Source organism: Rhinopithecus bieti, unplaced genomic scaffold (genome assembly GCF_001698545.2).
Source record: "Rhinopithecus bieti isolate Rb0 unplaced genomic scaffold, ASM169854v2 scaffold_61534, whole genome shotgun sequence".
NCBI classification, from domain to species: Eukaryota; Metazoa; Chordata; class Mammalia; order Primates; family Cercopithecidae; genus Rhinopithecus; species Rhinopithecus bieti.
In genome coordinates, this window is record NW_016823205.1 from 31,363 (window position 1) to 48,723 (window position 17,361).

The 17,361-nt window shown below is 45.1% G+C and overlaps 1 protein-coding gene across 1 annotated transcript in view; it reads right to left on the reverse strand.

The window, feature by feature from the left end:
• The window catches only part of BFAR (bifunctional apoptosis regulator), a 40,591-nt gene that overhangs the window by 18,704 nt on the left and 4,526 nt on the right, over positions 1 to 17,361 (reverse strand). Inside the window, exons 2-4 of the mRNA XM_017861338.1 lie at positions 6,617 to 6,952; positions 3,365 to 3,569; positions 1,714 to 1,883 (exon numbers count right to left, since the gene is read on the reverse strand). Of these exons, the coding sequence (XP_017716827.1) occupies positions 1,714 to 1,883; positions 3,365 to 3,569; positions 6,617 to 6,879 (638 nt within the window). The 5' untranslated portion in view covers positions 6,880 to 6,952. The remainder of the gene's footprint in view (positions 1 to 1,713; positions 1,884 to 3,364; positions 3,570 to 6,616; positions 6,953 to 17,361) is intronic.

A 17,361-nucleotide genomic window follows, 5' to 3' on the forward strand; every position in this document is an offset into this window, starting at 1 on the left:
CATAGTGAGAACCTGGCTCTTAAAAAAAATAAAAATAAAAATTACAAAATTAGCTGGACGTGGTGGCACGCGCCTGTAGTCCCAGCTACTTGGGAGGCTGAGGCAGGAGGACTCCTTGAGCCCGAGTGGCAGAGTTTGCAGTGAGTAGAGGTTGTGCCACTGCACTCCAGCCTGGGCTACAGAGTGAGACCCTGTCTGAAAAAACAAAAACAAAATACTCAAGGGGACAGGATTCAGTGAGCTTCTGGACAGCTGAGCATGTGCGCTTCCTGGGGGGAGCGCACCCATGGAGAGCATGGAAGCTCTGTGCCCTTTCCCCCACACCTCGCCCTAAGTGTCTCTTCATCTGTATCTTTTGCAATATCCTTTATAATAAACCAGTGAAAGTTACACATTTCCTTGAGTTCTGTGAGCTGCTCCTGCAAATTAATTTGAACCCAAAGAGGGAATCATGGGAACTCCAACTTGAAGCTGGTGGGTCAGAAACTCTGGAAGCCTGGATTTGTGACTAGAATTAGTCAGGGGCAATCTTGGGGGCAGAGCCCTCACCCTGTGGGATCTGACAGTATCTCTGGGTAGTCAGTGTGGGAACTGAATTAGAGGACATCCAGCTGGTGGCTGCTGTTGGGTGTGTGTGGGAGAACCCCATACATTTGGTCACAAAAGTCTTCTGTGTTTATTCTTGTGATTAGAGAGAATTTTTCCTTACACAATTTTATAATCTGGAAGCAACAAAGAAATTTAAATGACCTGGACATTACACGGTATAGCTGCTGTGGAAAATAGTTTGATAGTTAAACATAGAGTCAGAATAGACTTACCCTATGACTCAGTCATTCCACTCCAAGACAGTATTGAAAATACATGTTCATGCAAGAATCTGCACGTGAACGATCATAGCATCATTATTCATAATAGCCAAAAAATGGAATCAACCCAAATGTCCAGCAACGAATGAATGGCTGAATAAAATACGGTATACTCTTACAGTAGAATTATTATTCAGCCATAAAAAGGAATGAAGTACTGACACATGGCATGTCGTGGGTAAACCCTGAAAGAAAATTATGCTAAGTGAAAAAGCCAGACACAAACACCAGACGCTGTATGAATCCGCGCACATGAAAAGTCCAGAATAGACACATCTGTAGAGACAGAAAGTAGAATGGTTTCCACGGGCTGGGGGTTGGGGAGAAAGGAGGGTTGACTAAAGGGTAAAAGCTTTCTTTTAGGGTGATGAAAATGTTCTAAAATCAGCTGTGGTGATAATTACACTATTTGTGAACACATTAAAAACCATGGATTCTGCAATTCAAATGTGTGAATTTTATGTGGATTGTACACCTCTCTTTTTTTTCTGAGATGATGTCTTGCCCTGTTGCCTAGGCTGGAGTGCAGTGGCATGATCTTGGCTCACTGCAACCTCCACCTCTTAGGTTCAAGTGATTCTCCTGTCTCAGCCTCCCGAATAGATGGGGATGACAGGTGTGCACTACCACGCCCGGCTAATTTTTAAAAATATTTTTAGTAGAGATGGGGTTTCATCGTATTGGTCAGGCTGGTCTCAAACTACTGACCTCAAATGATCCATCCGCCTCGGCCTCCCAAACTGCTGGGAATACAGGTGTGAGCCACTGCGCCTAGCCTGGATTACATCTCCATAAAGCTGTTTTCTAAAATGTCCATGGTGTGTCAGAAGGCTTTGCTCCTCACCTTCCATTTACTTGTTCAGATAAAAACCTTTCCCTGTAAAGAGAGGCCCAAGGGCCCAGCTGCTCCAGCCAGAGGACAACTTCTTCCGCCGTCCATTTGGCCACAGCCTTGTGGACCAGGAGGTCGTGTTCAGATTCCCTGCTGCTCCAGTGATAGACAAGCAGGACCACCTGCGGAAGAGTGACAGGGACTTTAGACCACGGAGAGGCAGAGATGCCAGTTTCTAAAGATGTGGGTGGGAGGCAGGAAAAGGAAGAGGTTGAGCTCATAGGGAATGGTGTGGAGTCTGTACACAGAAGCAGGGAAACGCCACTGCCACAGAGAGCTGGGGAGCACAGCTCTCCTTGGGTGCCTCTCTCTGCTGATTGCCGGGCAGTGAGGGCACAGAGGCAAGAACACGATTCATCTCAGGCACCTGGGAGCAGGTGGTGCCTTGACTCCATCAACTTGCTCAACATATCTGACTTGTGCCTTTTCTACTGGAAACGCATTTCGATTTTTTACACATAGAACTTTGAAAGAAAATAGTCTCCACATTTGAAGTTAGTAAACTGATGGGTTCTTAAGATTGTATTACCAAGGAAGGCGAGGCGTGGTAGCTCACACCTATAATCCCAGCACTTGGGGAGTCTGAGGCGGGCGGATCACTTGAGGTCAGGAGTTCCAGGACAGCCTGGCCAACATGGTGAAACCCCATCTCTACTAATCATACAAAAAGTAGCCTGTTGCGGTGGAACAAGCCTGTAATCCCAGCTACTCAGGAAGCTGAGGCAGGACAATCACTTGAATCCGGGAGGTGGAGGCTGCAGTGAGCCGAGATCATGCCACTGCACTCTAGCCTAGGCAACAGGGCAAAACTTCAATTAAAAAAAAAAAAAAAAAAGAGAGAGATCATCCACATAAAATTCACACATTTGAAGTGCACAATCCATGGTTTTTAATGTGTTCACAAATATCTGTAATCATCACCACAGCTGGTGTTAGTACATTTTCACCTCCCTAAAAGAAAGCTTTTACCTAGATCGCACCACTGCACTCCAGCCTGGGCGACAGGGCAAGAGTCCATCTCAAAAAAAAAAAAAAGCCGGGCGCGGTGGCTCAAGCCTGTAATCCCAGCACTTTGGGAAGCCGAGACGGGCAGATCACGAGGTCAGGAGATTGAGACCATCCTGGCTAACCTGGTGAAACCCCGTCTCTACTAAAATACAAAAAACTAGCCGGGCGAGGTGGCGGGCGCCTGTAGTCCCAGCTACTCGGGAGGCTGAGGCAGGAGAATGGCGTGAACCCGGGAGGCGGAGCTTGCCGTGAGCTGAGATCCGGCCACTGCACTCCAGCCCCGGCGACAGAGCAAGACTCCGTCTCAAAAAAAAAAAAAAAAAAGACAAAAAAAGATTGTATTACCAAGGCAGACATGGTCTTGAATTCCAGTTCTACCACCTTTCTCCATTTACTAGGTACTATGATCTGATCTACCGGAGTAAGCAACATTCCTGAAGAAATCATAGAACCCAGCAGATTTCAATGTACACAGTAATTACATGCAGTCACATCATCAATTATTTAAGTGATTTCAATAGAACTGACTTCAGGGGAAATCAGGGTTTGGGGGGTGAGGTGTGAGGGGCACAGAGGAACACAGTGATCGACTTACTGCCACTCCAGTTAAAGCTGTGAGCACACCGGAAAAGAATCCCCCTCCCCTCTGCTGATTCGCCCGGCCTGTGTTAGGAGCTAAAGGAATCTGATCATTCCCATATTTCTGAAAGGCTGCAAGGCTTTGGACTATATCATTATTCTGCTGAATGTCTTCAAATCTCATTCTAATGGCATCGGGAAATAACTTTTCAATGGCATCCCTATGGAGAATAGAAAAAAAAAATTAAGACAGTTGTTTGACTAAATATAATGTTTAGAGGCCAAAAAAACCCTGATAGTCAATATTTAATGATATATAGTTACCCTAGGAGAATTGACAAGAAATATACTATAGTCCTGTGGGTAAAAGCAAAAAAATTGAAACAATCTATTAGGTTGTTTACCATTACTTTCTTTCTTTTTTTTTTTTTTAATGAGACGGAGTCTTACTCTGTTGCCCAGGCTGGGGCTGGAGTACAGTGGCGCAATCTTGGCTCACTGGTGCGCACCACCACGCCCAGATAATTTTTTATTTTTAGTACAGATGGGTTTTCACTATGTTGCCCAGGCTGGTATCGAACTCCTGAGCTCAGGCAATCTGTCCACCTCGGCCTCCCAAAGTGCTAGGATTACAGGCATGAGCCACTGCACCCAGCCTACCATTACTTTCAATGGTAAAAACCACAATTACTTTTGCACCAACCTGATGATATACGTTTACTAGTTGATTTAAAATAGTAAACTGCAGAACCATGCAGACAGCACATCAATGAGGTAGAAAATACTTGCATTTTCTCTTGGCACTTTTTTTTTTTGAGACAAAGTCTTGCTCTGTCACCCAGGCTGGAACGCAGTGTCCTGATCTCAGCTTACTGCAACCTCCACGTCCTTCAAGTGATTTTCATGTCTCAGCCTCCTGAGTAGCTGGGATTATAGGCATGCGCCATTACACCAGGCTAATTTTGTATTTTTGGTCATGTTGGCCAGGCTGGTCTTAAACTCCTGGCCTCATGAGATCTGCCTGCCTCAGCCCTCCCAAGGTACTGGGATTGCAGGTGTGAGCCACCGTGCCCAGCCTGGCACATGCATGTATGTTTAAAAGTATTTTTAAGCAGTGGTTCATGCCTGTAATCCCAGCACTTTGGGAGGCCAAGACGGGTGAGGTCAGGAGTTCGAGACCAGCCTGGCCAAAATCATGAAACCCTGTCTCTACTGAAAATACAAACATTTGCCAGGCGCGGTGGCTCACGCCTATAATCCCAGCACTTTGGGAGGCCAAGGCGCGCGGATCACCTGACGGAAGGAGTTTGAGACTAGCCTCACCAACATGGGGAAACCCCATCTCTACTAAAAATATAAAATTACTTGGGCGTGTGGCAGGTTCCTGTAATCCCAGCTACTAGGGAAGCTGAGGCAGGAGAATCGCTTGAACCCGGGAGGGAGAGGTTGTGGTGAGTCAAGATTACGCCATTGCACTCCAGCCTGGAAAAGAGCGAAACTCCATCTGAAAAAGCAAACCAAAAAAAACCCAATAAATTAGCTGGGCCTAGTAGCAGGCGCCTGTAATCCCAGCTACTCCGGAGGCTGAGGAAGGAGAATCGCTTGAACCTAGGAGGTGGAGGTTGCAGTGAGCCAAGGTCACACCACTGCACTCCAGCCTGGGCGACAGAGTGAGACTTTGTTCAAAGAACATAACCAATGAATATATAAATATTTCATATATATATGAAACAATGTATATATGTATCTTATATTATTAAAATCAGTTTATAAGAAGGGAAAAAAGCAAAATTCAGTTATAAGAGAAAGACCAGCTTAAATTGTAGGGAACTTTCTAAATTTTCAGTTATACACAAAGAACCCTCCTTTAATTTCAGATTAAATTTAACCTTCAGCTAAAGTAAGACTGACAGGTAAGAGCAAAGTGTAAACACATTTTTTGTGAAAAAGAAAAGATTGGGTTCATGGAACTTTCTTCTTTTTTTTGAAACGGAGTCTCGCTCTGTTGCCCAGGCTGGAGTGCAGTGGCGTGATCTCGGCTCACTGCAAGCTCCACCTCCTGGGTTCACGCCATTCTCCTGCCTCAGTCTCCCGAGTAACTGCCAGGCACCTGCCACCACGCCCGGCTAATTTTTTGTATTTTTAGTAGAGACGGGGTTTCACCGTGTTAGCCGGGATGGTCTCGATCTCCTGACCTTGTGATCCGCTTGTCTCGGCCTCCCAAAGTGCTGGGATTACAGGCGTGAGCCACTGCACCCGGCCTTATGGAACTTTCTAGTACTCTGTTGAAATCAAGAAGGGCACACACATTGCTAAGACAATAGAAGGGGGAAGAGGATTTAAGCCTCAGAGCCTTCACAGGTACACTATGAACCAAGGAAGCAGAAAATAACAAGCTATCTGAAAGGTGGCTTTGGCACTATGTTGCTACACATGAGAAACTCTATTAATGTGATAACTGGAACTGGGGTTATTTAAAGATTATTAAAATCAGCAACAAACCAGTTATTCACAATTGTACAGTTATACCATTTGCTTTCTTTCCTTTTTTATTTTTGAGACAGGGTCTTGCTGTGTTGCCCAGGCTGGAGTGTAGTGGTGTGAGCTCACTGCAGCCTCGAACTCCCAGGCTCAAGCAATCCTCCCATCTCACCCACTGGCATAGCTGGGCATAGCACAGGCAAGTGCCACCACACCTGGCTAACTTTTAAAACTTTCTGTAGAGATAAGGACTCACTGTGTTGTCCAGGTTGGTTCTAAATTTCTGGCGTCAAACAACGTTCCTGCCTTAGCCTCCAAAAGTGTTGGGATTACAGGCGTGAGCCACTGGTCTGGGCTTTATGACAGGATTACCAGCAATGGTCGGCTAACCAGACCTTCTTTCCTTCCTTCATTCATAATAAATAATTTAAAAAGTCATGGTCACCTATGAGGAAGATAATCTGGATTTCCAGTTCCTTGAGCTCCCTGACTCATATTCCAGAAGATCCACTATGACCCCAAGGAGGTGGATTCCAAGTGTGCAACCTTTCAAACACTGCTGTTCTCATTAAGAGAAAGCCCATTGGCCGGATGTGGTGGCTCACACCTGTAATCCCAGCACTTTGGGAGGCTGAAGTGGGAGGATCACTTGAGGTCAGGAGTTTGAGACCAGCCTGGGCAACATAGCGAGACCCCATCTCTGTTTAAAAAAAAAAAAAAAAAAAAAACAAAGAGAGAAACCACATTTCATGGGCTATCTGTGCTACCAATACAGGCTGAGCATTACCTGAGGAGAATATTGACTTTCGGGAAACCTTCCCATTTTTCTCTGCATTCTGGACATTCTGTTTTCTTTGAAGATGTCCACCACAAAGCAAGGCAGTGACGGCAGAAGCTGTGCCCACAGTTCAAGGTGGTGGGGTTAACCAGGATGTCATAGCAGCAGTGGCAAGAAAATTCACTAACAGAAATCTGAGGGCCGGTGCTTTTGAGAGGTTCGTCTTTCTCAAGGTCCATTGTGTTCAGATAGTTTTTCGGAGGTTCCTCCATCTCTTAATAAATTCTGGGTTCCAGAGACATAAAAAATTTCAGACGTAGAAAACTGCTGCAAAACATCATTAATCTAGAAAAAAAACAAAAAAGAGACAGTGACAAAAATAAGGCAAATAGTAGTTGTTTGAAAAGTAGTTAATATAAAAGTATTGCCATTCTAGCCGGGCGCGGTGGCTCATGCCTGTAATCCCAGCACTTTGGGAGGCCGAGGCGGGCGGATCACAAGGTCAGGAGTTCGAGACCATCCTGGCTGACATGGTGAAACCCTGTCTCTACTAAAAATGCAAAAAATTAGCTGGGCCTGGTGGTAGGCACCTGTAGTCCCAGCTACTAGGGAGGTTGAGGCAGGAGAATGGCATGAACCTGGGAGGCAGAGTTTGCAGTGAGCCTAGATCGCGTCACTGCCCTTCAGCCTAGGCGAAAGAGCTACACTCTGTCTCAAAAACAAACAAACAAAAAACTATTGCCATTCTATTGAAGCCCTAATTTTTTTTTTTTGAGATAGAGTCTTGCTCTCTGGCCCAGGACGGAGTGCAGTGGCGTGATCTCGGCTCACTGCAACCATCACCTCCTGGGTTCAAGCAATTCTCCTGCCTCAGCCTCCCCAGTACTGGGACTACAGGTGCAAGTCACCACATCTGGCTAATTTTTTGTATTTTTTAGTAGAGATTGGGTTTCACCATGTTAGCCAGGACGGTCTTGATCTCCTGACCTCGTGATCCACCTGCCTTGGCCTCCCAAAGTGCTAAGATTACAGGCATGAGCCACTACGCCCAGCCTAATTTTTTTGGGGGGAGTGGGGGGCAGGGAGGCTTTCTGATAAAGACCAGAAAACCTTCTAGACAAATTGTAAAGGAGTTGTAATACTAAAGCTCTAACTTTTATTAATTCATTCATTCTCAACAAGGCTGGAGTCCAGTGGCAGAATCACAGCTCACTGCAGCCTCGACTTCCCAGGCTCAGCTGATCCTTCCACCTCACCCTCCTGAGTAGCTGGGACTACAGATGTGCACCACTACGCCCAGGTAATTTTTTGTATTTTTAGTAGAGATGCGGTTTTGCCACGTTGTCCAGGCTGGAAATCTAATTTTTAAATGTGACAAATTTGATTTATTGAAATACACATACCATAAACCACATAATCAGCAATGAATTTCTTTCTGGCCTATTTGTTATACTTTTCAAAAGTAGTAAAGCAAAATGATATGTGTAGTGGAAGGTTCAATAGACTCAAATGATGTGGGCAGACATTTCTGGATCATTCTCCTTCACTAACTTCCTTAGAAAATGAAATTTCCCTGATCTTGGTGTTCTCAATTAAATTTCCTTTTTTTTTTGAGACGAAGTCTCACTGTCACCCAGGCTGGAGTGCGGTGGTGCAATCTTGGCTCATATCAACCTCTGCCTGCCAGGTTCAAGCAGTTCTGCCTTGGCCTCCCAAGTAGCTGGGATTACAGGTGCGTGCCATTGGGCCCAGCTAACTTTTGTATTTTTAGTAGAGATGGGTTTTTGCCATGTTGGCCAGGCTGGCCTTGAACTCCTGACCTTAGGTATCCACCCTCTTCAGCCTCCCAAAGTGCTGGGATTATAGATATGAGCCACCACATCTGGCTTTAATTTTTGTATCTTTAGTAGAGGCGGGTTTTCACCATATTGGCTAGGCTGGTCTCGAACTCCTGACCTCGAGTGATCTGCCAGTCTTGGCCTATCAAAGTGCTGGGATTACAGGTGTGACCTACTATGCCTGGTCTCAATTAAATTCCCAAAGACCTTTTCAGGTCTATGATTTTAAATAAACCAGCTTCTTGGCCTGGTAAAATGTCTGGGGTTGGTAACAACAGATATGCTTCCTATAAATAACACTTTTTGTGCACACAAATCTGCCTTCTCATTAGGCAATCATTATTTTATACATACTTGATTTCAGAGGCTCTAATGTGAGCAATTCCAAGAAGTGAGTGAAGCCTTGTTTTCCAGCTGTGCCAGGCCAAATCTGCCAAGGCTCAATATACCCTTCCCCCCCCAGATCAACACCAAAACGCATCTCATGCACTCTGGATCCCGTCAGCTTGGTGCCACAGAAATGCTAACATTACTAATATGCAAATGACAAAGGACCATTCTCTTCTTGTTTTAATCTAGGTTTTAGAAGATATTTTTAAAATTTTTTTAATTGAGAAGTAGTATGACAGAAGATCTTGGAGTTAGACTCTTAACTCCCCCAAGTCACTAGCTCTGTGACTCTGCAGAAGTTACTCGAGCTCTCTGATCAAGTTTACTCAACTGTGAAATGGTGGTCACAGTACACAAACCATCAAGATTTCTTGTGAGGATTAGAGACAGTGAAGGAAAGTGGCTCATAATTTGTAAGGTGTAAATACGGGCTATAGAAATGATTATTCACACTATTTCTGGTGAGTTTCTCAATCTTGCTATTGTGAAGGAAAAGAATGAAAATTGCTCTCCACCGCCCACACTGGCCACACAGGGAAGGGCTCATGCTTCACGCTCTGGAGGAACAGTGGTTAGGAACACAGGTCTCATGGCTGGGCTGCCTGGGTTCTCACCCCACCTCTGCCATTTACCAGCAGTGAGGCTCAGCTTGCTCACTGTATAGATGAGGGACAATGATAGCACTTAACCACACTGGGAGTTTTGCAGCATTAAATAAGAGAATTCTAGTCAAGTGCCTAGTACAGAGCCTGGCACATGGTAAGTCTACCATAAATGGTTAACAATTCACTTTTTATTTTATTTTATTTTTTATTTTATTTTTTGAGACAGAGTTTCACTCTTGTTGCCCAGGCTGGAGTACAATAGCGCAATCTCAGCTCACTGCAACCTCTGCCTCCTGGGGTTCACGTGATTCTCCTGTCTCAGCCTCCTGAGTAGCTGGGATTACAGGCATGCACCACCACATCCGGCTAATTTTGTGTTTTTAGTCGAGACAGGGTTTCCCCATGTTGGTCTCGAACTCCTGACTTCAGGCGATCTGCCCGCCTTGGCTTCCCAAAGTGCTATGGGATTATAGGTATGAACAACCGAGCCTGGCCCAATTCACTTCATTTTTAAAATACAGTGATCAGAGAATTTTATCACCCTTTATAGGGTATAAAATGTTACATACTACATAAAAATACCATATTTTAAATAAGTAAATCTAGAAATAGAGACCAGAAGATAAAGAGTTAGTAGTAGGTGTATTTAATGGAGGAGGGTCATGAGTGACTTTTTTTTTTCCCTGCATTTGTCAAGTTGTTTTTTAATGGAAACGTGTGATTTGTATAATAATTGTAAAAACCATAATACAGTTGTAAAAATATATATTGTATTACTTGTGGCCAAACATAGTGGGAGAGCTTCAACTCAGGGAATAAACACAGTTACATTTTATGCCCCATGTTAAGAGTGGAATGGAGATTACTCATCCAAGCAATAAAAAGATAATTAGGTCAAGATAAGATAAACATAAATTTTAAAAATATAACTAATAAATTTATTCACAGTAAAAGATGATCGATCGTAAAGATGGGAGCAATCGGCCGGGTGTGGTGGCTCATGCCTGTAATCCCAGCACTTTGGGAGGCTGAGGCAGGCAGATCACCTGAGGTCAGGAGTTTGAGACCAGCCTGGCAAACATGGTGAAACCCTCTGTCTCTACTAAAAATATAAAAAGTAGCCGAGTGTGGTGACAGGTGCCTGCAGTCCCAGCTACTTGGGAAACTGATGCAGGAGAATTGCTTGATCCCGGGAGGGGGCAGTTGCAGTGAGCAGAGATCTGATCACTGCACTTCAGCCTGGGTGACAGAGTGAAACTTCAGCTCAAAAAAAAAAAAAGGATGGGAGCGATCTTCCACATAACCCCTTCAAAAACCGTTCTTTTAGGCTGGGCCCAGTGGCTCATGCCTGTAATCTCAGCATATTGGTAGGCTGAGTGGGAGGATCACTTGAGGCCAGAAGTTTGAGAGCAGCCTGGGCAACACGGTGAGACCCTGTCTTTACAATAAGATTTTTAAAAAAGTTAGCCGGCTGTGGTGGCGCATGTCTGTAGTCCCATCTACTTGGGAGGACTGCTTGAGCCCAGGAGTTGGAGGTTACAATGAACTATGACTGAACAACTGAACAGCAGCCTGGCCAACAGAGCAAGTCCCCATCTCTAACAAAACAACAAAAAACCATTCTTTTTCTTTTCATTTTTTTTTGAGACAGGGTCTTGCTCTGTCATCCAGGGTCGAGTGCAGTGGCACGATCAGGGCTTATTGCAACCTCTGCCTCTCAGGTTCAAGTGACTTTACCATCTCAGCCTCTCTAGTAGCAAGGATTACAGGTACCTGCTGCCATGCACAGCTCATTTTTGTATTTTTAGTAAAGACAGGATTTCACATACAAAAAATAAGCCAGGCGTGGTGGCAGGTGCCTGTAATCCCAGCTAATTAGAAGGCTGGGGTAAAAGAACTGCTTGAACCCGGGAGGCAGAGGTTGCAGTGAGCTGAGATTGCACCATTGCACTCCAGCCTGGGTGACAAGAGGAAGACTCCGTTTAAGAAAAAAAAAAAACATAGGGTTTCACCATGCTGGCCAGACTTATCTCGAACTCCTGACCTCAAGTGATCTGCTCGCCTCAGGCTCCCAAAGTGCTGGGATTACAGAAGGGAACCACCACGCTTGGCAAAAAACTTTTTTTTTTTTTGAGACGGAGTCTTGCTCTATTGCCCAGGCTGGAGTGCAATGGCGCGATCTCAGCTCACTGCTAGCTCCGCCTCCTGGGTTCACACCATTCTCCTGCCTCAGCCTCCTGAGTAGCTGGTACTACAGGCGCCTGCCACCATGCCCAGCTACATTTTGTATTTTTAGTAAAGACAGAGTTTCACTGTGTTAGCTAGGATGGTCTGGATCTCCTGACCTCGTGATCTGCCCGTCTTAGCCTCCCAAAGTGCTGCGATTACAGGCATGAAAAAACTGGTTTTTTTTTTTTTTTGGAAGAGAAAGAGTGTAAACAAATGTTCTCAACAAATTCCAGATTATTTCTGATAACCAATCATTTTATGTTTAGGAACATTTAAAAAACTTCTAAGTGTTTTCTTTTGGACAGCCTCTTCACATTGTTACAGAAGTGGGAGATCTTATATAGGTTTTTCGAAAAAAAGGAGGATTTCGTTAAAGTAGTTCCTTTATTCTACTAATGCTGATGAAACAATGACCATATGGAGAGCATTAACCTAGGAGAGGACAATCAAACCATTAATATCCATTAAGCATCTCCTATGAGCTGGTGGAATCGGTGTCCGAGGAAAGGATAGAGACAGCCGGGTATAGTGGCTTAATCCTAGTACTTTGGGAGGCCGTGGCAGGCAGACTGCCTGGGTTCAGGAGTTGGAGACCAGCCTGGGCAACATGGCAAAACCCTGCCTCTGCCAAAAATTCCAAAAAAAAAAAAAAAAAAAAAAAAATTCGCCAGGCATGGTGGCATGTGCCTACGGGCCAAGCTACTGTGGAGGCTGAGGTGGGAGGACTGCTTGGGTCTGGAAGATGGAGGTTTCAGTGCGCTGAGATCCTGTCACTGTACTCCAGCCTGGGTGACGGAGTGAGACCCCAACTCCAAAACAAAAACAAACAAAAGAAAGACAAAGACACAGAGACTTCTGAGTGAGGACTGTGAGAGGGCGAGGGCTGGCTTGGGCACTGTCCTGGTGTTTGCACTGAGCAAGGAGAGACAGCTGGAGACGCACGGCTGACACAGGGTCTTGCATGCCAGGTTGATCAGAGGTAGTCAGAAGGGAGACAGGAGCACAGAGAAGTTTCAGAGGCAATAAGATCAGCAAAGTTGGGCTTGGTGATGCTAAATCTCATCACGAATGAGTGATAGGCTGGAAGCAGGGAGAACATTTACAGATAAGTTAGAAATCAGGCTGGACACGGTGGCTCACACCTGTAATCTCAGCACTTGGGGAGGCTGAGGCAGGCGGATCACGAGGTCAGGAGTTTGAGACCAGTCTGGCCAGTGGGGTGAAACCCTGTCTCTACTAAAAGTACAAAAATTAGCTGGACGTGGTGGCGCACGCCTGTAATTTCAGCTACTTGGGAGGCTGAGGTAGGAGAATCGCTTGACCCTGGGAGGTGGAGGTTGCAGTGAGCTCAGATTGTGCCACTGCACTCTAGCCTGGGCAACAGAGTGAGACTCTGCCTCAAAACAAAAAACAATTAACTAAACAAACAAAATAAAGCAGGTGTTATCACTTCTGGGGGTAGGATGGCAGAAGAGAAAATGCAAAGAAAGGGCTAAATCTGAGAGACGTTAAGAAAATAATGTATAGGCTTCAGTGACTAGAGAAAAAGAATGATCAAAGATGCTGGTTAGGGCCGGGTGTGGTGGCTCATGCCTGTAATACCAGCACTTTAGGAGGCAGAGGCAGTGGAGCACAAGGCCAGAAGTTCGAGACCAGCCTGGTCAACGTGGTGAAACCCCATCTCTACTAAAAATACAAAAATTAGCTGGGCGTGGTGGCGGGCACTTGTAATCCCAGCTACTCAGGAGGCTGAGGCAGGAGAATTGTTGGAACCTTGGAGGCGGAGGTTGCACTGAGCTGAGATCGCGCCATTGCACTCCAGCCTGGGCAACAGTGCAGGATGACATCTCAACAAAAAACAGACAAACAAACAAAAAAAGAGATGCTGGTTAGATTTCAGAACAAGGGAAGAAAAACTCTACTTCTGAGAGAAACTGCATCCCCGAAAACAAATCTCAGTGCCAATCTCGGAAAGAATGTAAGTTGAATTTCAGAAATGCTGTGTTTGAGGTAATAAGACATCCAGGTGGAAACGTCTAGTGAGAAGCTGGAGACACAAAACTGTAATTGGGAAAAAAAACAAGGCTAAAGGTATGAATTTCAGAGTCATCTGCACAGAAATTACAAATAACATATAGAAATTAATCTCTTTTGGCAGGGTGTGGTGACTCATGTCTGTAATCCCAGCACTTTGGGAAGCAGAGGTGGGTAGATCACCTGAGGTCAGGAGTTCCAGACCAGCCTGGCCAACATAACAAAACCCCATCTCTACTAAAAGTACAAAAATTAGCCAGGTGTGGTGGTGTGTGCCTGTAATCCCAGCTACTCGGGAGGCTATGGCAGCAGAATGGCTTGAACCTGGGTGGCAGAGGTTGCAGTGAGCCGAGATCGTGCCATTGCACTCAAGCCTGGGTGATAGAGTGAGATTCTGTCTCAAAAAAAAAAAAAAAAATTAATTAATTAATCTCTCACAAATTAGCCTTTTTTGGGGGGCTATGGAAGAGGGTCTCACTTGTTTTGCCCAGGCCAGAGTGCAGTGTACAGTGGGGCGATCATAGCTCACTGCAGCCTTGACTTCCCAGGCTCAGGTGATCCTCTTACTCAGCCTTCCCAGTAGCTGGGACTAGAGGCACACACCACTACACCTAGCTACTTTTTTATAGAGGTGGAATTTCGCCATGTTGCCCAGGCTGGTCTTGAACTGGGTACAAGTGATTCTCCTGCCTCAGCCTCCATGAGTGCTTAGCACTACAAGCTTGAACCACTGCACCTGACCAAATTAGCCTTCTAAGAACTAGAATAGGCCGGGCATGGTGGCTCACGTCTGTAATTCCAGCACTTTGGGAGGCCAAGACAGGCAGATCGCCTGAGGTCAGGAATTCAGGACCAGCCTGGCCAACATGGCGAAACCTCATTTCTAAAACAATACAAAAAAACATTAATCAGGCATGGCGGTGCACACCTATAGTCCTAGCTACTTGGGAGGCTGAGGCAGGAGAATCGCTTGAACCCAGGAGGCGGGGGTTGTGGTGAGCTGAGATCACGTCATTGCACTACAACCTCGGCAAAAAGAGAGAAACTCCGTCTCCGTTTAAAAAAAAAAAAAAGAGAGAACTAGAATATATCAGCAGTTGCCTACCGAATCTGCAAGTTTATTTCTCATGAGAGAAAACAAATCACATATAACATTAAAGGTGTATTTTATAAGTCACATCTTGCGAAACTGAGGTCACCATTAGCTCTGTTTTGTAATTCCCTTTAACTGCATGGACTTTGATTACTTTACTTTGATTACTTCTTAAGAGTTTTGCTAGTTTCATTTCTCCCTAAATTCAAAAAGCAAAAGCTAACAAAGAGTCTACATCCACAAACAAAATCAAAAGATATTTTCTGTTATAATACTTGCCCGTATATATTTTGGTTATTTACACAAATTTTACAAAGCAGTACTTTTAAAGGAGGGAAGTGCCTCTTTTTTTTTTTTTTTTTTTTGAGACAGAGTCTCGCTCTGTCGCCCAGGCTGGAGTGCAGTGGCTTGATCTGGGCTCACTGCAAGCTCCGCCTCCCAGGTTCACGCCATTCTCCTATTCTCCTGCCTCAGCTTCCAGAGTAGCTGTGACTACAGGCGCCCGCCACCATGCCTGGCTAATTTTTTCGTATTTTTTAGTAGAGACGGCGTTTCACCACGTTAGCCAGGATGGTCTCGATCTCCTGACCTCGTGATCCGCCCGCCTTGGCCTCCCAAAGTGCTGGGATTACAGGCGTGAGCCACTGCACCAGTGGAACTAAGTGATAAAATCTAGTTCCAACACCAAAGTTAGAAGCTGTGGTGTTCTGACTTGGGTAAACACACCCTCCTGCACTGGCTATAATGCAAGGCCTCTTTGAGAAGGCCTCCAGCTCCTAAGGATGTTTACAGTTGTTCTCTGGACACGTGGCTAGCTCTCAGCAGCAGGCTGCAGGCATTAGAAGCAGCTCTCAGCTACTCTTCTCTTCACTGTTTTCTCCATCTCAAAGGCTCCAAAGACAAGGAGGTAGGGGCAGATGTGGACAGGATTGCAGGGAGGAGAATCATTCTATTCCTACCCCTGGTGCTCCGTTCATATGCATACACTTGTGTTTAGGATATTATAACTGCTAATTACCCAGTTTAGTTGATCTTAGCCAAAGGCTGAGAAGCAATAATTACTTAGTTCAAAAACAAATGGGAAGAATGACTGGGTTTGGGAAAATCTACAAAACAGCAAACACACAAGTTTAAAACCATAGACTGAACACCATAGAACTGAAGAGTACAGCAAAACCTCAGGAATTCCCATAGGCACTGTGTCATTCTGAAGAGCTGAGGTTTCTAAATAAAAAGCTGGGTCTTCAACTGGAGTCTGGAGAGATGCCTCGGGAGGTCTGAATTCCATGCCACGCCTGTGTTTGTGTATGGTATGTGCATGTTTCTGGAAGGCAGTCTACAGGATTTATTAGGCTCTCAGAAGGGGCCAACTCCCAGAGGAGGTTAAGAGCTACTGTTGATCTATCGGGATAAGAGGGTCTTAGTGTGCGACACACTTCTGCCTCTTGCAGTGGTTATAAGGAAGCAGGTAAGCCTCACCATGGTGATGCACCATTATTATCATGATCATCCATCTTCTGTGTCCTGGAATAGTCTCACCACCAGCAGCCACAGCCCTATTGGGGCAACATCTGGCCTGCAGGGAGGCTTTCCTTCACCTGGTGTTTTTTCCTCCCTTTTCTGAGTTAAATGTGGTGCCAGCATTTACAAAAAAAAAATTTGATGACATAAAAATCTAGATTTCTGGCTTCTCCTGAAAAAAAAAAAGAAAACCCCAGAGATCTGGCAACACTGGAATCGCATCGTGCATGACAAGATCAGCTCGAGCCAATGAACTCAGCAGCCCAGGCGTGCCAGCATCAGCTTGCCACATTCCTCTCCCACCTGTCCTTTTCATTTCTGTTACCTGCCTCACCCCCGAGCTTTCATCCCCTGTCCCATAATGTGATGCCTTCTTCCAAGTGTACTAATGGGTGTATGGCTGTTTCTAGGCAGCTTGGTTTTAGGAGTTCTGTCAACTTAGAGCTTTCCTCTCTCTCTTCTTCTTCTTCTTTTTTTTTTTTTTTTTTGGAGCTAGGTCTCACTCTGTTGCCCAGGCTGGAGTGCAGTGGTGAGATCATGGCTCACTGTAGCCTCGACCTCCCCAGGCTCAGGTGATCCTCCTGCCTCAGCCTCTTATGTAGCCTGGACTACAGGTATGTGCCACCACGCCTGGCTAATTTTTTGCAGAGATGGGATTTTGCCACGTTGCCCAGGCTGATCTCGAACTCCTAAACTCAAGCAATCCACCTACCTCGACCTCCCAAAATGCTGGGGTTACAGGTGTGAGGCACTGTGCCTGACCAGAGCTTTCCTCTCTCTTGATTTCATATCAGGTCATTACTTGTCATTGTTGGCACAACTGACAGGAAACCAACATCATAATCTCTGACGATTTGGACAATTCCAAGATAAATAATCAACATGACCTTCTCTATGTTTTCCCAAAGACATGCCTAACTGACAAAGTATAATTATCTTTAAATCCAAAAAAATGGAGGCCTGACTAGTAAAGGGCAGAGCTATGTTTTATTTTATTTTATTTTTTTTATTTTTTTATTTTTTGTTTGTTTTTTTTTTTTTTTT